Source organism: Pithys albifrons, chromosome 4, assembly GCF_047495875.1.
Source record: "Pithys albifrons albifrons isolate INPA30051 chromosome 4, PitAlb_v1, whole genome shotgun sequence".
NCBI classification, from domain to species: Eukaryota; Metazoa; Chordata; class Aves; order Passeriformes; family Thamnophilidae; genus Pithys; species Pithys albifrons.
In genome coordinates, this window is record NC_092461.1 from 100,425,221 (window position 1) to 100,450,413 (window position 25,193).

A 25,193-nucleotide genomic window follows, 5' to 3' on the forward strand; every position below is an offset into this window, starting at 1 on the left:
GAATGAATTATTTGATCAACTTTTTTCCAGATTTGATTTATTTTTTTTCACCGTAGCCACAAATACAATAAATTCAAGTAGAGTGAAGTGAACTGGCACTTGAGATTAATGTCAACATCTGTGTGAAAATACTTCCCGTCTTTAGTTGCACTATTAGCTATATCTAGTTTATTTATATAGCTGTGTTTAGTGGTGCAGACTCCTCTACATTGCAGCTGTAGGCTGTTAACCTAGAACATGACCTCTTTTCATTATTACTTAAGGCAGTAATAGTAGTGATACAGATTACAATTAAGATCCCTTGAGGAAAAAGTACAGTAATTAAACTCTATGTCACTAGAATTAGAAGTTACTATAATGAAGCCAGTGTATTAATGAAAAATAAACAAACAAATAAATAAATAAATACAAGAAAATCATGAGGAAACACTTACCTGAAGGAATTTCTTTTTTTTTTAATTGACTTTCCTCTTAAATATCAAAGATGAGATTAAAGAAGTGGTGGTCGAGAGCAATAAGAAGAGCAAACTCATACTAGAATGACTTAGAAAAGCAAATCTAACATTTTAGGGTGCAAGCTGACCACCCCGTGACTAACATTTGAACAGATATTTCAGAGAGGCTTGACCCAGTATGGAAATACACTATGTCATCTTTCTTTGAAATACAACTAAAGGCAGGACATTTCATCATTTAGACTCATGATATTTTCTAGCTTGTTGAAACCTGTGTGCCTGTGAATATCTGAAGTTACCACTGGCTTCTGTTAATGTACATGCCTTGGATTCCCCCAGAGATTTTTATGCTGCAGTTTCATGTTTATTCAGAATGCAATGTCAAATTTGGTAAAGGTTTAACAATGGCATGCAATTGGTTAAGAATGTATATGTGATGTCCTTTTGTTTGATATCAAAGTTAGTAATGAGTGTATATGAGCATGAGAAGATAAAGTACATAAACAGTCAGAAAGATCAGTTAGCTGGACCACTGAACATTGTTCCTGGGATCTACAGCTTTAAAGGGCTAATTAAGGTTAGCTGGTGACTTCTCAAAGCTTCCTCAGCTGTGTAACTGACAATCACTGCAAATTGGGTGTACATTGCAATGGAACAGTTCCTATTAAAGATGCTAAAAGTCCTTTTCCCTCTGATTCAGATGAACATGACCCAGACATAAAAGGATAAAAATTGCTGGGTGTTACTATTTGCTCTGGATGAAAGCACCCAACTCACTCTGTTCCTTGAATGAGTCATTGTAATATTATCAAGAGAGAGCTGGGAATGTTTATTTCAAATCAGCAAGGACAGACCAGTTTCAAAAGAGGTGATACTATCAGGGAAGCATCTATGAAAAGAAAATAGATGCAGGGATGAAATTTAAGGTAACATATTCAAATGCCTTTCTTCAGATTTTAATTAAACACTCAGGCTTATCTTTCAAGTAGTGCTATGCTTCCAGCACTTGGCTAAAAAGTTGTAGGAGGTTCTGGTACGTGCAGAAGTTGAAAAGCTCACAGCCAGTCATGGAATCTCTGTAAAGGCTGCCCTATTTCACCTGAAGACAGACACAACCACCCATGCACATTCATACATTTTAATTCAATAAGAAATAGCAATTAGTTTATAGTATGCACAATTTAAGGATGCTTCCCTTCTTGTCTTGAGTTTATAAGGTACATCCTTACTGTAAATGATGAAAAACCCCTTTTGGTTAAACCTAAGACATCCTGCAGATGGATTGCTTCATCAGTATCCCTAATCTGTTACAGCAGCTGTAGAAAACCAGGCAGCAATACATGGCAGGCTACGTCCATGCTGTCTCATGCTTCCATTAATATGTAACTCAGCTAGGGCAGCCTGTGGCTGCTTTTCAAACTAGTAAGAGAGGATACTGATTTCATTAGTGCATGTTGGCCAAAAGCCACTTTCTTTCCTGCAATGGGAAAAGTTGGAAGAAGACTTTTCTAGTTAATTCTGCACCTTTCTTATCACAACATGATTTGCTGCTTTCCAAACAGTGAAGATGGTTCCCTGAGAACAGCTGCCCTGCAGGGTCCTTTTACCCTTGGCAGCACAGCTCTTAAAGACGCTGTGCTGCTATTTGTGGCTTCCTACTGCAGCTGCACATCAGATACACAGCCAGGCATGCTTTGGCAGCAGAAATGAAATTATAATGCAAGGACTGGAAGAGAAGTGACTTGGTTTTTATTGTTCTGATAAGAAATTAGTAATCAAATGTACAGAAGAAGGTAATTGCTTGCTGTTCTAAGCAATTGTTCTAGAAAGAAGTGTTTGTTACCAGGAGAACAAAGGTCCCGTTCACTAATTATATATTCATGATTAGCAATAGGCTTAATCTAGGAACATTTTGAAGTTATATCCAGGATCCAGTTTAACATTCCTCACATATCTCTTTCTCCACCATTGCCACCCCAAATGACAGAGCGAGAAGAGGAATTGTGACAAAACAAGTGGGAGTGGTAGTGCTTTAGTTCTTAAAATTCTAGAGGTATAATGAGAGGCTGAGATGTGCTTAAATGCAGTTTGACTTTGCCCCATTCCTGTTTCTGTAGAGGTCATTGACTCAGCTTTTATATAGCACTGTGCACACAGGTGTTTGGTGCCATTCTGAATGCTCTTAGGCATCCTGCTCGGTCTGCAAACCTCCAGATACTGCCCCAGAAGGGCACAGATTTCTTACAGGTCCTGTGGCATATCTGCAAGCTTGGTGTGAATGTCTTGGAGGAATGCAAGGATAGCTTGCTTCCAGAGGACACAGATTTTGGATGAGCAAACTGGAAATTTTTTGCTAAAGTGTCTGCCACTGACTCTGAAGCCACTCCTGTCCCTGTGCCTCCACGATGTCCAGTACAACTCAGGCAAGTTCCACTTTGCAGTTTTAGCAGTCAGAGAATGTTCAAACTGGTTGTAGGAAAAACCCACAGTCTATCCTTTTCCTGCAGCCGTTCTTCAAAAGGGTCACATGTAATCAGCACATGTCTGCAGGAGGTTTCATTCAGTTCAGTGTTCAGGTTCAGGTTTGCAGTAGGCTCAGTGATGTTACCGCACTGTAGGCATGTCCATGGTTCCCTTTTCTATCCTTGAGCTGTCCTACCTTGCTTTCAGAGTATCACAGAGTCATAACTACAGAATCTTTCCTAAAAACTACCATTTGCTTCTTTGTATAAACCCCTACTCAATACTCACCTCCAGGACTGATCAACAAGACATAGCAAATCCTACTTTTCCTTTGCAATAGATTTCAGACCTTGATTAAATGATAATGAGCTTCCAACAACCCAACCATTTCCTGTTCCTTTCCCACACCAGGTGACACGCTCCGGCATTGTCTTGCAGATTCTGTAAGGGTTGTCAGAGGAGGAAAACAAACTAAAATCCCCTAAAATAACAGTACTTTCTTTTTCTTTTTAAAATTCTTTTCAGAAGGGCTAGTGGACAGCAAGATAAAGAGGGTAAGAGATTATTTCACAGAAAAGCACTCAAGCTGCAACCTTGAAATTATGACTTCTATCTTCAGCTCTTGTATTGACTCACATTAATGTTTTGGAACCCCTTAGGAGGGACAGTTTCATACCTGCAGGAGCTGCTCTCTTTTCAGCAGCTATGAACAGATAACTATCTTCCACAGATCACTTCTGGCAGAGCCGCAAAACTCTGTGTCCAACCAGAGGCAAACCTGGCAGCTTGTGGTTTTTTGCCACAGTTTCTCAGAAAACACTTACTAGATTAGGTAATTCTTTAAGTTACACTGATTCATCTTAGCTGTGACGAGTTTTGTGGATTAGACCACACAGACAGGTTTATAACTGCTGCTGCATCAAGGATGGAAGGTGGGGTCTTTAGTTCAAATAACAAGAAAAACACAGTTTTATTCAATGGGTATCTGACGAGTTTTGACACCATGATACAAGAATGGCGAGCTCCAGTTCCCACCATCACAAACTCTCTGTCATGAAGTTCTCTCCCCTGTCCTATGTGTACAGAAGAGCTGACCACACCAGGGTTCAGATCATGGTGGTATCCCCCAGATGTTTCTGTAGAAAAAGCCACATTTCACTGCCCTGGTACAAATGTTTGCAGCTTTAAAAAAAAAAAAAAAAAAAGAAAAACCGATTATTTTTCTTTTCTCTGTTAACATACAAAAAAGGATCTGTACAGCTGATGAGAAACTAAATTCACTTTGGCCCTGTACAGTAGCTTTTGTTCATATAACATGTAATGGAAAATGCAATTGACATTCTGTCATTTCTGTTTCAATAAACTGAACTCACCAATGCCACCCTCTAGAATCTGTGACAGCTGATCTATTTCCAAAATAAACCAAGGAACTAAATTTATTTGCAAACAAAGATTACCTCATTCTGGAATCCATGCTAAGCCATTTTTCCCTCTCATCAACTTGTACAAGGAGAAATGTTAAGAAAGTACTTTCAAATAGTTGAAGATCAAAAGGGAGACTATATTTCACAAAAAGATCACAGTGGAGAAAAATTAATCACAGGTGGTTTCAAATGTTTTAAAACTTAATCAGCAGCTCTGAAGAAAAACAATATAAGACAGGAACTTAATCAGCAAAATAGGGTAATTATTTCAAGAAGAAAAAACTATATTAAAATAAAAATTTGGAACTTTTGTATCATCATCCATGTAAGCATCTGAAAGCACACTGAAATAATTAGTGGATGCATGTGTTGTGCATCTCCTGTACAAGGAAAAGAACACCAATCACCATTTCTTGGACAATGCAAAAGAAAAGGCCCTACAGAGATCTGTCAGGGGACCACAGGTTCCTGTGTCCTGAGTGCTGGGAATCCCCAGGTGGGTGATGGCAGGACCTGGCAGACAGGCCATCATGGAACACTTGGGCAGCCACAGCCCCGGGGTGAGGCCAGGACTGGATGTGATCCCGTGGGTGGGCCCAGGCTGGAGTGGTCATGGCCAGATGGCAGGAGCTGTAGCTCTGGTTGGGGGCCAAACAGCTGCTTAAAAGCAGTTCCCACAGGCAGTGGGTGTCCCTGGTTGTGGCTTCCTCGGCATGTCAGCACCCCCAGGCACAGAGGGAAGGGGCTGTTTTCATGTTCCCAAAAATGTCTGTGTTTCCTTCGTGAGGGGGGAATGCACTCAGGGCCCCAGCAAGTATGGGAAATCCCTGTGAAAGCGTGAGAAGGAAACATCAGTAGCTGCTGAGACTGGACACTTCTGCCTGTGTAGAGACGTATCAGTGCTGAGAAATACTGAGTTAGATAGGAAACCAGGTATGCATTTCCAAAAAGACCAGAGGACAGTGGGAAAATAGAGATTTTCATTAGACAAGAGATTTTGGTCTACGTGGGATTTTGATGGGTTGACATAACAGTAAAAGCTTCCACTGCAGGATGAGTGTGTATGTTCATAACAAAACTCAGGCACAATCAGTGAACCAGCAAATAAGACACTGTCACTAGCACAGCTATGAACCATCTGCGTGGATCTTTTAGTATAATAAAGCTGAACATGGGAATTTGACAAATGGCTTTGTTACTCAGAAGGGTGTTTTATTTTGCATTAAACATGTAAAATGCATTTCCAATTAAACTGAAACATTTACTTACAGCCAAATTGCCTTATTTTTGTTAACAGGTAAACTCCAACCTGAATTTTATTGTGAAAGGGACATATACATGGTATTCAGTAAATAGAATGATGTGCCTGTATTATAATTTAAATAGATTTAACTTTCTAGTATCTCATTAGTGTTTTGTTCTGAATTTATTATATTGGCAATTACTACCTTTACTCCCTTATTAATATTTAGATCGTATAATTTTGTTTTCCTCAGAGGTACAGGAAGCAGCAAAAAGGAAGAAGCCCATCACTGAGCTGTTCCTCTGTTTATGGGGTTTTGAGATAAAAAAAAGAAGAGCAGTGATTGGTTTTGCAATGTGCAGTAACACAGTGCATCCAGTCCTACAACATCCCCTGAGTAGCTTGTTACCTTCATACCTTATTCCTGTGCAATCTCTTCTGTACCTAAAGATTTACTTAAAGTGTTTATCATGATAGATAATTAAAAAAAACCACAATCAAACAAAACCCCTGTTCTGTCCACTCCCTGAACGTTTTCTCTCCATTCATTCAAATATCTTCCTCTGTTTTTCTTTATTCCTATTCTGCTTACAACTGATCCTTCTCAGCTAAAATATTGGTATGAGTTTCCATTATTTTATTGGGGGGAAATTATTGCACAGATGCTGAGCTGGCATAGTGGAGAAAAGAATGTACCTGGAGCAGAACTAAGAGGAAAATAGAGGAGCACCAACTTCCATTCCCTCAGGGGTTGTAATTCTCCTACCTTTTCTATTGCTTGCTGAAAATGCAATTCATCTCACTGTCCCCTGGTCTAATTACCTGAGTGTTATTTTAACTGTATCACTGTTCCTTATTACTTGTCTTGTTACAATGCCTAGGTACCTCTGCCAAGATCAGGACCGTACAAATGTGACCCGAATCTGCCAGTAAAAGATGGCACATTCTAATGCAAGAGGTGGAGATAAAAAGAGAAAATATTATTGGTTTAGTTTTACATAGGGGATAAGACATGCTAAGGGAGATGTGCCAGGGAGTCTAGTGCCAGTTTGAATGTCCCACTGTTCCCAAAAGAGATGGCAGATGTGATAGCCACAGTCCTCTGGAGGCTGTTGGACGCACGTCTGGGAGTGCAAGGAGCTGCCTTTGTTCAGGCAACCAGATGCCTCTGTTCAGCCCACCTGAGGTCACTTTCTCAAGGTTGTTCAAGAAGTGCATAGCAAAGCTCTCCTTGAATATAAATCCCATAAGCTCCAGTTCACTGTTTTAATCACAAATTAATTCTTCCTGGCTTCATCTTCTCTTTTTTCTTTCTCCCAACCACCTACACTACTGCTGTTGTGAAGCAGATTATCCTTTCCTGCTTTAAATTTTTCTCCTTTCTGTTTCAATCTTTGATTTTGGCTGCAGTCCTCCTCTCTCACTCAGCAGAAGGTCGAATGCTACTTCGGTTGGAGGTTGTGTTACAGAATGTTCTCCACCCCTTCTGCTCTTTTGTTGGCATCTCCTCCCACCCCCAGCACGCTGAACAACCCTAATGTACTCTGAAATGCAGGGATCGATAGCCTTTGCTTTCGTTTCAGCTGGCCTGCCAGTAGCTGCTGGTAGACATGCAAACAGGTGATGGATTAAAACACTCATGTCTCTGAAATACCCACTCACAATCAGCACTCCAAGTTAATTACATAAGTGTGAAAAAAATTCTTCTGATTTGTATCAGATGTGTTTCCTTTTCAGAATCATGTTATAAATTAATTTTGGTCAAGATTAAAGTAGAAGAGATTGACCTTCTTAACCCACTCTATTATTCCTACAGTCACATCTTTCTTTTTCTGCCATTAAGAAGTAACTCCATTTCAGTGTTGACATTTTTATCCTCTCTTTATAGCCTTTCCAAAAGCCAAGTTACTTACTGAACTTTTGCTGACAAACAAAAGGAAGAGAAAGAAAAACGGCATAAACCTCCACATACAGCAATTGGCAAAGTCATTCTGTATTACTCAGATATAGCTGAGTAACGTTTTAGCATTAATTTCTCACTTCACTACTTTAATTCCACCGTCTTTTCCTTCTGGTTTTGCTTTAGTTCTCTTTACACTCTACTTTGGACTCATCTGATATTTCTTTTCTTTTTTTTCCTCATTGTTGTTGATTGCCTCTTCTTTCCTTAGAATTACTGTATTTGATTAATTCTTTCTTCAATTCTCTTTAGCCTCTCTGGCAACCCCTTCAGGTATTACTTTGTATAAAAAAAATTATATGTAGAGAATTTCCTAACTCCACAGCACGTGTAGTTCATCAAAATGCCACTGTCAACGTGCCAGGTTTTGCTTTACATTGCCAGGTCTGGATGAATTGATGTTATCTACCTACTTAACAACCACCTTGTCAACAACTGTAATTTCAGGGTTGGAGCACCATACCGTGTGGTCATGGGCTGAGGAGTGCTGGTTTGGTTCTCTGTGCTGCTTTGGTCTTCTAATAAAACGTCCACACCAAGAAAACCACTACTGTCAACAAAGCTGGTGGAGGCAGTGGCTGAGCTCATCCAGGTACTCCCTCATCTTGAGTCTATATATGAAGCAGCCAATGTGGAAGCAGTGTGATTTCATCACATTTGGATCTAAATCTGGGCATGGAAGACCATATGGCTTCGCAATTGTTTTTTGGAGTTTTGTTGTTGGTTTTTTGTTGGGTTTTTTTGGTTGGTTGGTTGGTTTTTTTTTTAAGGTTTTATTTCTCTCTCTCTCTCCCCGTGCAGACAGTTGCTGTCATTTGCACGAGATCAAATGTGCGCTGGTGTCATACTTGATGCTGAAATTCACACCTACTTTCCTTCAGCAGCCCCAGCCAAACTTTAAAGAATTTCTAACTGCTGAGGATTTTTTTAGAAGGTATTTGATCATGATGCTTTTAGCAGATTTAATTTTGAAAATGAGGTGATGTAATGAATTAGAAAAAAAAAGCCAGCCACAAAAGCCTGGATAGCTACTGTTTCACACCCAAAGAACAACTGTTGACTATTCGTTTTGTCGAGCTTTTCCAAGCTCAGCCTTCCGCAGCCAACCCCCCGATAAAGTAGAAAGAAGTGCCTCGAAGGGCCGCATCCCGCACGGGGGTGCGGGGAAAGAGGAGCCCCGTGAGCGCGGAGGTGCCGGGGCCGGAGCGGGGCAGGGAGCGGGGCAGGGAGCGGGATCAGAGCGGGGCAGGGAGCGGGGCAGGGAGCGGGATCAGAGCGGGGCAGGGAGCGGGGCAGGGAGCGGGGCAGGGAGCGGGATCAGAGCGGGGCAGGGAGCGGGATCAGAGCGGGGCAGGGAGCGGGATCAGAGCGGGCAGGGAGCGGGGCAGGGAGCGGGATCAGAGCGGGGCAGGGAGCGGGGCAGGGAGCGGGATCAGAGCGGGGCAGGGAGCGGGATCAGAGCGGGTCAGGGAGCGGGGCAGGGAGCGGGATCAGAGCGGGGCAGGGAGCGGGATCAGAGCGGGGCAGGGAGCGGGGCAGGGAGCGGGATCAGAGCGGGGCAGGGAGCGGGATCAGAGCGGGTCAGGGAGCGGGGCAGGGAGCGGGATCAGAGCGGGGCAGGGAGCGGGGCAGGGAGCGGGATCAGAGCGGGGCAGGGAGCGGGGCAGGAAGCGGGGCAGGGAGCGGGGCAGGGGGTGGCCGCGGAGGGAAGGGCGGGCGGTGCCCGGCGCGGGGGGCAGGCGGCGCGGGGGGCAGGCAGTGATTTTCGTCCCGGGAAGGGGCAGGGTTTGCGGGCGGGCGCCGGGGCGCTGGCGAGGGCGGAGGCTTCCCCGGAGCGGGTGTGACGGCGGCGGTGCGGGGGAGGCGGCGGCGGTGCCGGTGCCGGACCTGCCCGTCCCTCCCGCGCTGCCTCCCTGCCCGCCCCGCCCCTCCCGCCGCCCCCGGCCCCGCACGGCCCCGCTCCCCCGCACAGCGCCGGGCCCGGCAGGGAGGCGGCCGCGCCGGGTCACCTTCCCGGCCGCCGGCAGCCGGAGACGCGGCCCCGCCGCACCTTCCCCGCCGTCGCCGCCATCCTCCGCTTCGGGCCGCCCGGCCCCGGCTGAGCGGGTGCCCCGGGGCATGAGCTGCGCCGGGGGCAGCGTTGTCCTCCCCTCCGGGGAGCCGCTGCGAGCCCCCGCCGCCCCGCTGGAGCTGCCGGCCGGGCCGGGGGAGGCGGGCGGGGACGGCCCCGAGGAGGCAGAGAGCGAGGGCCCGAGGGGCGGCTCGGAGAGCGGACACGGCGCGGCCGCCGGCGGCGACAAGCCCGAGACGCGCTCGGTGTGCAGCAGCAGCGAGAGCGGCAGCGGCGGCCACTCCGGCGGCGCCGGCCCCATCTGCAAGATCTGCTTCCAGGGCCCCGAGCAGGTGAGCAGAGCGGGCCGGGGCGGGCCCGCACACCCCGCCCCGGGCCGAGCCCTGTCCCTGGTGCTGATCCCGGAGAGCCCCTGCCAGGCATCGTCCGGCTCGGCGCTGCGAGCCCCGACTAGTGCTGCTCTGAGAGCTGGTGTTGCTGGAGAACGCTTGGGGCAAACCTGAGCCGGCGCAGAGCTTTGGGAAAATCCAGGGCTTGCGCCGCGCCGGGCTTGCACGATGTGTGTCTTCTGGCCATTGCACTCGTTGGCTCATCCTGCAGAGACTGAACAATACGAATTTCTCAGGTTTCTGTTAGACTTTGAAACGAGTGTTAGCTTACATGTAATGCTGAGAAGACCTCTAGATACCTTCTCTGCCATGACATTACTGGGTACAATGTCAGCAATGGATCCATAACTGTCATGTTATAACTTGTCTTACAAACAAGAGAATAGCTTATGTATATAATACAAAAATATGTGAACTACTGGGGGAAGTGCTTAGTTACCTCGAGGCCCTGCCTGGGGGCTGGCTAGCTGGACAGCACAGAGCCCTGCTCCAAGAGCAAGGTTCCCTTGGAACCGTGATGTCACCCCAGTGAAAACTGCAAGGACCTGTTAGAGAAATGTATCCAACCACTTTTGGTACCTTTTGAGGTATTGGAAAGGGCGAGTGCTGCTGTTGTTTGATGCATGGTGATATTAGAGTTGTTTCACATAGGTACACACACAGGTGTAGGCAGTACTCTGGCTTTTGACTCATAAGAATCAGATAGATTTTTTTAAAGACTGTTGCATTTTTGAGTATTTTATAGCCAAAAATACATGCTTTTTCACATATTGAAATTGACACTGGGTCATTCTTACAGACCTCTGAATATTTTGGTAATGAGTGTCTGTGTCCAGGCCAAGATTCCTTTGCAGTTAATGTGTCTGTGTTGCCTTTCCAGGGGGAACTGTTAAATCCTTGTCGCTGCGATGGGTCCGTACGATACACGCACCAGCTTTGCCTGTTAAAGTGGATAAGTGAAAGAGGGTCATGGACCTGTGAACTCTGCTGTTACAGATACCATGTTATAGCCATTAAGATGAAAAGGCCTTGCCAGGTAATTTTTTTTAAAGTATGTATTTCCAGTCATTTTTAATAACAAAATTATTCTTGCTTTTACTTCCAAGGCTTTTGGAAAATACAGCAGAAGATCCCATATCCTTCACCAGCTAGCATTTGTATCCACTTGAAGTTAGTTTTTAAGACGAGTTACACATTGAAATGTGCAGTGATTTGACTCTATTATGTTCTTCTAGTTTTTGGCTTGCCACAGAAGTGGTCTTCAGAGGGTGATAAATTCTCTAAATAGTTAAATCATGCTGAGACATGACAGAACTTGGATCTCCCTGATTCACTGTCTAGACTTTAAACATGTTTTTATAGTTTGTTAAAGACTCAGTCAAAGGTTGATTTTGTTCATTTTTCAAGCTTGGGGTTCAGAGGGGAGAGGCAAAGAAAGCCTCTGTTTCCTGTGTATTCATCTACTGTAAAAATGTAAAAGGAGGTGACTTTTCAGCCATGGCACAATCCAGACTAGTAGAACACTCTTGGAGTTCTGCCCACCAGTAGCTGTTTCAGAAGCTGAAATGTGCAGTAACTTTTTTCACAGCTCTGTTTTAGCAGCATCACAACATGCAGCTGGAAGCCAGAGAATTGTAGTTGTAGCATGTTCAGGGAGAGGTGGGGGAGAAAGTCAAAGCTTCGGCAGATCTGTTAGAGAAGCCTTAATACTACTTTGCATATCAGAATTCTTTAGAGGCTTAAAATTCCATTCTGGATATTGTATTTCATAACATCTGAGGAGCACATTTAGTAAGATAATTGTATCTTTTTTTAGTTTTGATCCTAAGAGCTCAGAGATGATGGAGCTCTCAAAGGCCAGAGCACTCAGGTCATTTTTCTGTGCCTGCATTTGATTGGAGTTTTATAGAAAAGACATGCTTGGATGGTAATGGCAGTTGTGGGAACATGATAAGCATTCCTTGGATATGGAATATCTGGAGCATTTGCTTACAGCTGTTCAGATTAGGTTCAAGTACTTTCAGAACCATTTGACTTCAATTTTTTCCTTATAAACCCACAAAGGAAAGTTTTTGATAAAGATATTTAGAGCACAGCCTTTTCTAGACTGTCACTGTAGTCTGTCACAAAATAGCATTACATTAGATGTTTAATATATCCTGTTCATTAGAACACATTCTGGTGCTTAAGTTCAATGGACCTATTCTGAAAGTGATAGAGTGGATTGATGTGCTAATTTGAGAGCTAAGTGCATGGCACTCCAACACCTTTTCTGACATCAGGAAAATCCACAAAACAGTTATTTTAAAAGTAAATGCTTACTTGTTAGACCTAATTTATTAAAACAGAAAAAAAGTTAAGGTTGTATTTAGTACTATTTAAGCAAGTATGTAGTTACTGCAGGGGAAATATGGCTCAAGAGTTCAGTAGTTTTCAGTGGCCTGAATGGTGTTTATTCACATTTAAGCTGGAAAATTAGTATGCTCAACAGTTTTCTTGCATTACAGTTTCAATTTTCCCAATCTTGTTAATGTGAGCAATCCTCACTTTTCTGCAGACTTCATGTATGTATATGCATGTTATATGAAAAAGTACAAAGCCAAGCTCTTCACATACTTCAGTGTGGAAGTGGAGGAAAGGTTTAGTGAAAGTTTTTGCTAATGACTATTCTCAGCTGGATGAAAGCATTTCATTTTTTAGCCATAACTAAGAAGGGGAAAGGGCTCAAATCTCCAGTTATGCTTTTTAAACTGCACAGTGTCCTAAGAACAATCTACTAATGTCACTGCTGTAATGAAGATCCAGGAGGATACATTGAGCCATTCAGCATGCAGGCACACACTAAGAACAAAAGGGATTGTCCAGCCATGGACAATTTACAAACAATTTTGAGCAAGAGATAAGAAACAAACCCATGGCAATATATAAAACCAGTGGTCTTGGTATAAAAACCATTGCTGACTGTTACTGACCTTTTGGCATCTCAAATGAGATGAGTTTTAAGAGGCCTCTTGATAAGAAAATAATGAAGCTTCACAGGCACCCTTTGAATGTGAAGACACTACGGAAGGGCTGTTGGAAAATAAAACACTTGGCTGAGAGAGCCATTGTGAACTGAATGGAGATGAGATTCAATGCCTGAGTGGTCATTAGAAGGTAATTAATAAGTCAATAAATGCCTGGAAAGACTTAAAAATCAAATTGAGTCTTTTTTGTTTGATGTGATCAGTCAGAGACAAACCATCATAGTGGAGAAAGAAGGCGAGTAACAGGGTCAAAGCAGTGGGCTAAAAGGAATTGTATTTGAAGAAGTCTTGTACTTGCTTAGAAAATTACTTTTGTCATGATTTTACAGTAACTGAGACATAAGATAAAAGTGATAATGAGAGATTAATTATTTATGTATGAATAGTCAGATATGCTGCATGGAAAACACATCCAAGTTTTAGAAATATTGAGAGCAAATAGATATTTAAATTTAAGGTAATTTCTGGATTACAGAACAAAGTCATGGGTCAGAGGATGAATTCATATTGCTTGAGGAAGGCTTGGGCATGAAAATCCCAGAGATTTGAATGAACTTAGATGTATGGTAAGATCTGTAAAAAAGTGGTAGAAACAGACTTTTTTTTGATGGGAGAGGTCTGAAACAGAAAGATAGATGTCAGTCATCAGCATAGATATAGTAGTTGTACTTCTCACACTCTTTCTTTTCCTAAGCATCTGCTTTTGGTTACTCCTAGGGAGAGTTTACTAGGCTAGATAGACCTTTCACTCTGATATGCTCAGGGTTGTCTCAGTGACTGCACTGGGTAAATGATGATTATGGTCAGTTCTAAATAGTGTGCTTAAAGAGTTTAGAAACAAAAGGATAGCAGAGCTGTTGGAGAGGGCAGTTGTGGGGTTTTCTTCTTAGGTGGGAAAGGCAAAATACATTTCCTGTGTACTTTCTGGGAAAGATGTGAAGGTGAATGAGAGACTGAAAAAGAGAATTGTGGAAAGCAAGTGTCAATGGTGCAAAGTACAGAGATTACAGAAGAGGCAACAGTAAAAATTTCATCAGGGACATAAAAGACAGAAATGCAAACAATAGAAGGAATCAGAGAGAAAATTCTATTGAGTTAATGAATTTGTGTTGTGTTTTCTTTGCTTCAGTTATTATGTGAGACCTGCAATTGGGAACCTCTGAGTTACTGTTTTTGTCATTTTCTGTCTGTTTGATTGGATGTTTTCTCAATAGCTTGATTTGCTAGGCTAAAATTGATGAAATTTATTTAGTGATCAAAGATTTTTGAGCTTTTCCAATAAATTTTTTTGTCTTCTTGTCTTATGTCAAAAATCCCAATTATTCAGCTCTTTTATACCTCTTGTCTATGATTCCTTAGCTTGTGCCTAATTTGCAATGCAAGTGGCCTGCTTTGAGCACCAAATACTGTCATAACCTCATGACTTCTCTAGCAGTCAGGCTATGTTAACTCTGAACTGTCCCTATAGATTTTTGACAACTGAAATTTGTCAAAGAGTTTTATTAAATTAATTTTGAAACTTCCTTTTAATACTTATTGGTTTTGAATGCTGGTCCATTTGCATTGAGGTCTTCAGTGCTTCATCCAAATGACTGACAGGCATGGCAACTTATTTCTTCCTTCATTTTGTCCACTGGGGAGTCAGATTTTGCACCTATTGCACTTGGATCTTTCAAAATTCTTGTCTCATACATAGATTCAAATTGGACATTTGGTATTCGTTCTGAAGATTCTTTCTTATTGCTCCAGCAATGTGCAGAGGATAGCCCCTACCTCCTCTCATGCCAACAAAGCAACATGAAAGAACAGTCTGACCTCAGTTCTTTTGAAATACTTATCTGAGTCATTGTGAGTTTTGAGTTCATGACACTTTTCCCATGGGATTCTTTGCTTTTTGTTTTAATTTAATCTTTCTCTTTTATATACCTGTTATTTCTTAATTTCTTTTTTTCTGCTACTTTTATTTACATCTCAGTGAAACTCATGGAGCTTTTCCAATTTTAGCCACATGCTGTTTTCTTTGCCCCTACTCTGTGTGCGTGTATGTGTCCCATTTTTGCATATTTTTCTGGCAGTGTCTTCCCTCCAGGACAGTATTAAACTTTGCCACTTCTGTGACAAGCATATTCCCAGCACAGGAGTACACTGCACAATCCCTATTAGTGGATGGAGGCTAATTCCTCAGCTAAGGCCCATTTTTCTTGTTTTTATGGCCAAGGAATAGATATATTAAAATAACTCCTTAGTAGTTTCCCAAAGTCCTAACCTTTCCTCTCAGGACCGGGATGGGGGCGGCTCCCGAGGTAATTCAGACACACCCAGTTTTGGAGAACATGTCCAAAGCATTTTGTTTCTGGTCAGGGTCTGGTTATAAGGGCCCTGAGAGGGACGGGCTTTGGAGGGGATTGGACAGCACATTTAGGGGCAGGGTTAGGCTCGATAAACCACACGGGGACATCCAGGGTGGGGAAGGAACCCCGGGGGTTACAGAGACTGTGAGCAGGGGGCACATGGGCTTCAGGAGCACCTGCCGCCCTGTGCTGCCTCAGGAGCCGTGGGATTTGCTGCAGCAGGGCAGGGAAGGGGCATAGAACTCTCTCAGATGCAGGGAAACCATCAAGGTCCCTTCATGGCATGGAAAAACCTCAGGGAAAAAACACACAGAGAGGGGGAAGGAAAATGGGGGTGTGTGAGCCCAGGGGGCTGAGTCCGACACTTTACCATCAAGATGAAATACTTGCTGGCTTCATGTGTACTTAGCTACTCTGCTAACACTGGAAGAAGATTATTCCAAGCACTTGAAGGATCTTGAAAAAGGCAAATTCCATAAAATGGATGTCCAGGAAACTGTATCTGGAGGAAATGAGAGTAAACCTCAGTATGCCTTCTCTTCTTTCATGCTAAGGAAGTTCCCTTTGCTCACTGGGCAAGAACACGCAGACAGAGAGTCTACTTCTTAATGGATACTTTATGTATCTCTCGTTGCTTTATCTGAGCAATCTGCAATTTACAATCTATTAAGCCTTGTGGTTACTCCCAGCACATTATGTTCCTCCTTGAATGACTAAATTCTGCATCTCAGTTTCAGGGCTGCTCTTTCATAGAAGAAGAGCAATATGACATATTTTACTGGAAGGAATGGGGATAGCAGCTGATGTGAGCTCAGAATAACATGAATGGGATATAGGTGTCCTACACTTTCAGCCTTTTCCTGCACCTGCAACACTGTCCTCCACATAACCACTTTCTTCAGTGACCACAAGAATCACCTTAAGCTCCAATAATTTGATGTCACCTTCCAAAAGGGACACTTTGCCAATATTTGTACAGTGCTGACTTAAAATCCTCCTGAGATTTGATAAAGAGGGTCACTTCCTTCTCAAGCACCACTTACAGAGTATTGCATATCATCTCATTGCTTTCTGGATGCTTGTACCAAATAGAAATTTGATTAATTACTGACGCCTTTCTGATACCTGTCAGACTTATGGAAAAGATCTTCCTATCTTCCACTACTCTGTATAAGCAGAAGGACCTTCAAATACATATTGTAGAATTACATTCTCAAGGGGGACCTCATTGCTCTCTGCAACTACCTGAAAAGAAGTTGTAGTGAGGTGGGTTCAGCCCTTCTCCCACGTAAGTCACAAGTGATAGGGCAAGAGGAAATGGCCTCAAGTTGTGGTTAGAGAGGTTCATACTGGATATTAGCAAAGATTGCTTCATCCAAAGGGTGGTCAGGCATTGAACAGGCCACCCAGGGAAGGGGGGGAATGACCATCTCTGGGAGTGTTCAAAAGGCATGTGGGTGCAGCACTTGGGGATGTGGTTTAGTGGTGAAGGCTGTAGTTCTAAATCAGTGGTTGGACTTGAAGATTGTAGACATCTTCACCAGCCTTAATGAAAGATTCTATGATTCTATGATCGCCAAGATTTCAAAATCCTCTACTTCAGCCTGTCCTTTCCTTCCCATAGCCTTGGGCTAAAAATCTAGAAAATATGTGAATTGCTGCTTATTCTATGGAAATATGTCTGCAACTGAGGATTGATACCATGCACCTGAATGTGTTTGGAAATCTATGGGAAATCTGCTGTGCATTCACTGGGAAGAGTTTATGACTTTTGGAATTTTAAAAACTTATCTCTCCCCTGTGCTTTTCCCACATGTTTTTGTAGATCTCACTGATATAACTGCTGTGAACCTAATCCCTAGTAATTAACACCTGCAACATCTAAGGGCTTCAGTCTTCTAGTATAGATAATTTTAGAATAGAAAGAAGTTTCAGCATTTTAAAGTTACTGTGAGATGTCTTGGTGTTCATCATGTGACACAAGTGAATCTTTATCTTCATTATACAACTTTTGTGTATTAGGTCCTTATGATAACATCCAAGAGGTTCCTTTCTTCCTTGTTTGGTCTCAAAGGCACAGCCTTCCAACCTGCTTACTTAAAACTAATCTAGAATTTCCACAGTGTTATATCCTATGACCCTGCATTAGCATATCTGAAGTGTGGATGGATAAGAAGCCATGTCTTTGTCCAAGTGTCACTTTTTCATCTTTCTCTAACTGTACTGATGGATTGGCCAGGGTATCTAAGTACTGAACCACTGTTGCCTCTAAGATATGAATCCCTAAGGATGTGACCCTGTGACCTTAAATTTGTGACTATGTCTGTACTCCCCTCAGGAATTATGCTGATGGCTCCTTTTTGATTATTGTGACAGAAGTCAGAAAGATTCCTGGGATAGAGACCTGCTTCAGCAGAAGTTACACTGTCTTTTTTTTTTTTCCTTCTGGTAAAAAAGGCTGAATTCCATTCCCTTTGGGGTAATCAAAGAATCATGGAATGGTTTGAGCTGGAAGAGACCTTAGAGATCATCTAGTTCCATCACCCCTGCTGTGGCAGAGACATCTTCCACTAGACCAGGTTGCTCAGAGCCCATCGAGCCTGGCCTTGAGCACTTCCAGGGATGGGGTATCCAGAGCTTCTCTGGGTAGCATGTTCCAGTGCCTCACTCTCCTCACTGTAAAGAATTTCGTCCTAATATCTAATCTAAATCTGCTCTCCTACAATTTAAAGCTGCTGAACTTCATCCAGTCACTACATTCTCTGATAAAAGCTCCCTCCTCATCTTTTCTGTTGGCCTCCTTAGGGGGGAAGAGGGTTTTGCAGAAAAAGTTTTATTAAGAGAAAAGGAAAATTACTTTAGAAAGTTAAATTTTATTTGCAAATTCAAATTTATGTGGGAATTTGCATTGCTCCAAAGGGGTCATTAATTTGCACATCTCATCTTTATTTTCCTTAGTAAAGCTAAAGCACTTTCTGAAAATGTCTGTGTGTGCTGGAAGGCCACAGTCCTACAGCTCAGGCTCTATGGGACACTCAGCATCTCTGCAGAATGTTGTAAGTCTGAATTAGCAGCTACTTAGCTCTCTGCTGGAGAATTGCACCACTGGACTTGAGAATCATATTGGTTGAGAGCTGAGGCTGCTTGGCTTTGGTAGACCATGAGCAGGGCCTTCACAAATGCCATTGGAAAACTGTTCTAGTGGAAAGTTGTCAAGGCTTTTTTTCATACTCACAAGAGAATACAAACCTTTCTCCTTCAGCACAGGCTGTCCACTCATTCTGAGTTCCCGGACTGGAGAAACGATGTACACCTTCCTTTGATCTCTCTTTTCCCTTAGAATCCTCTATGAGTTAAGGCCAATACAGCAGGAATGGTTCAGTAGAGCTTAGCAAAAAGCTGGTGTCAACATACTGGCCATTTTACTGATTTTTGCCTATAGTTTCCCATGATATTTATTCAGTCAGTATTCTCTACTTCAGAGTTGGATGCTGGAGAAGTTACTAACAGTCAGCCAGGTCTGACTAGGCAAACCTACTTGAAGAAGTGTATTAGGCCCTCCCTTTGCCAGATGTCTGGGCCACTTATCTCTGAGTGCTTTGAGCCATGAGCTCTTACACTATTTATTTCAGAGACATGTTCCATGAGCTCTGTCTGCAGTCACCAGTCTAGATCCTCTGCGCTTTCTCAGGTTGCAGCCTCGGAGTTTCCCAGAGCCTTATGAGTAACTGAGAATTCCATCTGAGATGGGGAACTTTTCCTGCTTTTTTTTTTGTTAGTTACCATCCTTACAAGGATGAGTTGCTCACGAACTTTGAATATCAAGAAATTTTTGTCTGACTACAGTGGCAGAACCAGGGCCACTTGAAACTTCCCTGTTTCTATCTATTTCAGAGAGGTCAAAAAGAATCACAGGCTCATAGAATGGTTTCGGTTGAAAGGGACATTAAAGATCCTTTAGTTCCAACCTCCCCATCAACCTGATCTCTAGATCAGGTTGGTCAGGGCCCCATCTAACCTCGTCTTGAACAATTCCATGGATGGGGCCTCCACAACATCTCTGGAGTTGCTTCCAGTGCTTCACCACCACCAGTAAGGAATTCCTTCCTAAGAAGAGCCACAGTGTATGTGCAAAAAATTTTTCAAGTAGGTATCAAGTTATATCCTATAGGGCTATTAAGGTGTTTTTCCAAGAGTGCCCTAAACTAATTTCATCCGAGTTAAGTGTAACTGTTAATTTTGCTAAGGAATCCAGAGACAGTGCTGCCTGTAGGATAGAGCAACGTCAGGGGCTGCTGTTCTGAAAAGACCAATACCTCCATCATACACAATTAGTGAATGTAAAGAGGGCAGTGACTGTGGTTATAGTCATAAACTTAAAAAATGACAATTTGCAGAACAGGTGGTGTTTTTTTGATGAGTGTTTTCCATATGAACAGCATGTACTTTCTTACCTTTGGTTCTTTGGGTGCTTCTGGTATTTGAGAGAAATTGAGGGTGTTTTTATTTTGTGTCTTTATTTGTACTTGTACTGCAAGAGATGATACGTAGGTTATGTGTAAGTCATATAAGCACCATTAAGCCAAGAACAGTTTATAGTTTAGGAGTTTTCAAACACAGTGATATGAGTGGATATCACAGTTTCTGATATCATAACCATTGCTTCTTGCTGCACTGTGAGTGCTGATGCACAATGTGACGAGTTAGAAAGCTGGGTATTTTCAATCTTCAGAAGCATATTGGGCAATTTAATGGGATTACTCCAGGGGATTTCAGACACATTTATGACATAGTTAGAGAGAAATAGAGTTTCTGGTGTAGTGTATACTATAGAGGCAACTATTTCCTTTTTTTACAGATAGAGCTTTCATATTTGATGATGCTTAGTACCCACATTGCCACTCGCTGTAATTAAGTGGTACATCTTATATGTCTCTATAAAGATGGAGTTTTATAAGAAGTGATCAAAACCAGGGCTACCCAAACTGTGAGAAAAGGTTCAGTATTGACTCAAACAACAGTATCTATCAGCGTGTAGTTGTGCTTATTTAGCAGTACCTGAAAAAAATAATGCAATTGACTTTTAAAATTTTGCTGTTTAATACATGTTCAACTAATAACCTAAGAATAAAAATATTATTAATAATTTTAATATCAATCCATATTGACCCTGAGATTAGCTCTGTTGGTTAAAATTTGGCTGTAATAATTCCAAGGTCATGGGTTCAATCCCCTGTGTGGGCCATTGACTAAAGAGTTGGACTCAATGATCCTTGTGGGTCCCTTCCAACTCAGAATAGTCTGTGAAAATTATACTAATTCTTATAAATGCATTATGCATATTTTTAAACCTTCTAATTATTATGCATAATGTGTAATATGTAAAACAATTATAATACATAAATAAGTTAATTTTTCCATTAGGCCAAAATTTCAAGCAGTACATTATTTACCATATTAATTTGCACAGTCTAAAATTTTATAATTATGACCAAATTAGTGAATATTTATCACTAATTCATTGACTATAGAATCAATCTAATTGATTTACTAATGTAATAAATTAGATTTAAAATGACTTTTAGAGCATACCCTGCCAGATTTCATACAAGCTTTCTTCCTGTTACATGCTAGTATTAATTCATTGCTATTTTTATCATCCTGCCTTTTAACCTTTGTCCAAGATACACATTATGTTGCTTAGGAGTTAGACAAGGCAAACCCTTTACCTCTGAGCTCAGAATATGTTTCTTCAGCCTTTTTGTTGTCCTTAAAATTTGAAGTTTCCTTTCTTTTATATCTTACAAAAAAAGCACATGAAATCAGGATTGTCTCTTCCCTCATGTTGAGCCTCTGCCAGATTTTTACATGAAAATTCTGATCACAGCTTGGGAATAACTGTTTGTTTAGGGCCAAAAAGGCCAGGGGCCAATATTTGTACTCAGTTATTTTCTGGTGAGGTTGTACCTTTCCCTGCTGAAACACATCATTGCCATGTAACAGTAGGAGAAGACTGAAGAGTGAAGGTGCATTCTCCTACCCAAAGCTGGGGAACTGTTTTGTGCCACAACTGTTGTTCACCTGTGAATCCTGTTGATGCAGGATGCAGGGGAATCCAGTGACAATAGATGGTGATGCGTTTCTTGATGGCATGTCTTTGGATTCACAGACTGCCTAGAAGCAGATCATGGAAAGCAGTAATTACTGTGTACCTCAGACAAAATGATGCTTTAAAACCTCTTAACTGTACTTGTCCAATTGAACTTCTTTGTACAGCTACATTCTTTGGGTCCTCTTTCCACCTTCTTTTAGTGAACTGAGAACTTTGAACCCCAGAATTCCAGTTACATGGTATTTCTTTCACCTTCACATAATTTCTATGATTCTTTTCCAGTAAAGGCCTTTCCATGGCCTCTTTTTCTGCATCCAGAGCCCACTGGAATATGCCAGAGTCAGAAGGAGTTCCTGATGCTTTGTACCACACAACAATCATCTCCCTACTCATCTCTATGGAGATTATGTGAATAGAGTTACCAATTTCATGTGCTTTCCCTTTCGTTCACTGAACATCTATGTATTGTATGGGAATTGGAAGTGCTCCAATAAATTACTTGGAAGGAGTTCTACTATTGAATCTCCTGAATAACACATAAATCTCAGTTACTAAAATAGTATCTTTGGAGGTAAAAGTTTAAAACCTGCTTTAACTCAGGTGAACAATGGGTTTGAGTCAAAGACTCTCACCAGGGAATGCACCAACCATCAGGGTGTTGAATAGTCTCAGATAAAACCTCTGTGCTTCCTCTTGCACGGGTTGTAAAAATTATTTAATTATTCATAGAGTCAAAAAGACAGAGAAAGAGTCACCAGCACTTTTGGAAAGTTTAGCTGGCAGAAGAAGTGTGAGTTCCAGTAAAGGAACTGGAATTAATAGTTGAATATTTTGAACATGATAGACAAGAAGACATCAACAGAAATGATCCAGAACAGATGATCCCTCTGTATAGTGACTGATATCCAGGGCATTTCTGTGGAAGGGGCTTGTTCTGTCCCTCCATGCTGAGCAATTTTTCACATACATTTGGTGAGTGCCTCAATAGCATAATGAAAGCACAATCTTAGCCTCATGATCAGCATTTTTTCTATTTAAAAGTTGTCAACAGTTTTAGCTAGAATTTGCAAACAGTTGCTTTCCCAGGAGAGAAGGAAAAACAACTCCATAACCCTTTTGTTTGTGTTCAAAGAGAAGTACAGAGATGTATAGGCAAACATGATTAATCCTCCTAAGTAGCTAGATATCAGGAAAATTAATACCTCCTTCATACAGGTTGTTCATAACTTTGCTGAGACTTACTTCCTCTGTGCAATTAGAATGAATGTTTTTCTTAGTGTTCTTACAGGAATGTGGACCTGACCATAACATGACAGTCTATGCTTGAGCTAAGTTTTCATTTTAATTTTGCAGATCATCTCTAAGTTGCAGAGAATGTGATAACCATGGCAGGCTTTAAGTTCCTCCATTCGTTAATATTTAATTTTCAGGTAATTCTATCAAGAGTACACCTAGGTTGCAATGAAACTCAGTATTTCCAATAAAACCACAACAGAAATTGAACAGTTCCTACTTTACAGGAGGAATAGTATTTATTCACACAGAATGGTAATTTTGTTTTCAGCAAATATACACATCCATGAAATGTGCAAAATACCAAGAAAATAAGCCACTGAGCAACTCTTAATTAGTTAGAGTCTCACTGGAGTTAAAAGCTAGCTTGAGAAAAATTCACTTTACCCTTACATGTTTCTCACAGATACACCTTTACAGCACACCCTGATGTTTAAGTATTCTGTGTATTTCCTTCTTAAGAAATGTCCAGCCTTCCTGGATTCCTCTTCCCTTCAGGGCTGGCCTCCAAGGGACCCTCCCAACCAGTCTCCTAAACAGGCCAAAGTCTGCCCTCCAGAATTCTAAGGTACTAGTTCTGCTGACCCCAATCCTTGATTCTCCAAGAATGAAAAAATATCATTTCATGATCACAATACACAAGATGACCTCCAGCCATCACATCACCCACCAGTTCTTCTCTGTTCTCAAAAGGTTCAGTGAAGCACCTCCCTCAGCTGGCTCGCTCACCAGCTGTGTCAGGAAGTTATCTTCCAGGAACCTCCTAGACTGTTTCCTCTCTGCTATGTTGTGTGTCAGCAGATATCTGTTCTTGCTTGTTGAAGTCCCCTGTGAGAACAAGGGCTAGCAAGCATGAGACTTCTCCTGGCTTCTTATAGAATATTTCATCTGTATCTTCATCCTGATTGGGTAACCTGTAACCAACATCCCCTGGGATATCTGCCTTTCTGGCCTTCCCTCTGATTCCCACCCATGAACACTCAATTTTATCAGCACCATCACTAAGCTCTAGATGATCATAATACTCCTAACAAACAGGGCTATGCCACTGACTCTCCTTCCTTGCCAACTCCTTCTGAAAAGTTTACAGCCATCCATTGCACTCCAGTTGTGCAAGCTATCCCATCATGTATCCATGATGTCAACTATGTCATAGCTTGCTTTCTGCCCAATGGCTTCCAGTTTTCCTGTTTGTTGCCCTTGCCAGGCACATTAATGTAAATGCACCTCATCTGGGCTGTTGATCCCACCCTCCATGGTGTCAGAGTATTCCCACCGGAGCTGTGCCTGGGCAGCTGCCTCAGCTGGTCACACAGTCCTGCTGCAGCCTTGCCTTATTCCTCTTATTTTTTGGCCAGCAACAGAAGATAACCACTGATAATTCCCCAGAGAAAGGATAAGGTAAGACTAACACAGTTGTCATCACAGCTCTGCTTGTGGTCTCAGACCTCGGTTCTAACACAATTAATAAAACCATAAGATAAAATGTTAAACTGTTCTGCCTAATAAGTAGTAAGATTTTGAAAAGTGAATGTAATGGGATGTGAAGATTTTTTACATTGACTAGGGTGTCCAGCCTTCTTGGCAGTCAGAAATCCAAGATGCATACACTGTAGGTGTGGATGTTCAACTGTGCTGTGCACATGCAGTAAGCCAACACTTGCAGGAACTGTCAGCTAAGTTGCTTATGTGGTGCACAGGTGGACAGGATCTCCACAGTAAATGTTATGCTTTCAGAATGTCCCCACTAAAATTCTGGTGTGGCCTTCCAAGCACATGGAGAGATTACACAGAGCCCAAGCTACATCTGTATTGACGAGCTCTCTGACACAAAAAATGGTAATGAACAACATGACTACAGGCACTCTGTGTGTCAATGAAACAGGCAGGCTTTTATGGTGAGCTGCAATTTTTGTGGTATTGATTCTCTGAAGAAAAAGACATAAAAATAGAAGCCCATGGTAAAAACTGACATTTCAAATATGTGTGTGTGTACTCAAAACTCTGCATTTTCTGACAATAAGTTAACAATATCACTGCATATTGAATCATGTAGTCTACTTGTGCTTACTGCAAGACATGTTAGAATCCCTAATTATCTGATCACATACAAGATAAAGTAAGGAACAGACATACCTAAAAAATGGTTTGTTGGACCTAAATTATTGTGTTCCTTTGTTTCTGAATGAGTTCTCTTCATAGGTACACAGGTTACAAATCTGACAGTGTATAATGAATGACAGCAGGAAAGAACCTTTCCTTGTCAGAGTTTGCTCTGGCAATTAGAGCAATCTGACAGAAGGTTTTTGAAGTTGTGGAATTGGTATGGCTTCAGGTTAATCATGTTTTGTCATAATAGGCCACTGGCAGGTGTTTTTAGTTACTTTTATGTAAAATATGCATTCC

The 25,193-nt window shown here is 41.9% G+C and overlaps 1 protein-coding gene across 1 annotated transcript in view; it reads left to right on the top strand.

The window, feature by feature from the left end:
• The first annotated feature begins 9,398 nt into the window (after window positions 1–9,398).
• MARCHF11 (membrane associated ring-CH-type finger 11) overlaps window positions 9,399–25,193 on the top strand; it is a 29,436-nt gene continuing 13,641 nt past the window's right edge. Inside the window, exons 1-2 of the mRNA XM_071553155.1 lie at window positions 9,399–9,948; window positions 10,886–11,041. Of these exons, the coding sequence (XP_071409256.1) occupies window positions 9,664–9,948; window positions 10,886–11,041 (441 nt within the window). The 5' untranslated portion in view covers window positions 9,399–9,663. The remainder of the gene's footprint in view (window positions 9,949–10,885; window positions 11,042–25,193) is intronic.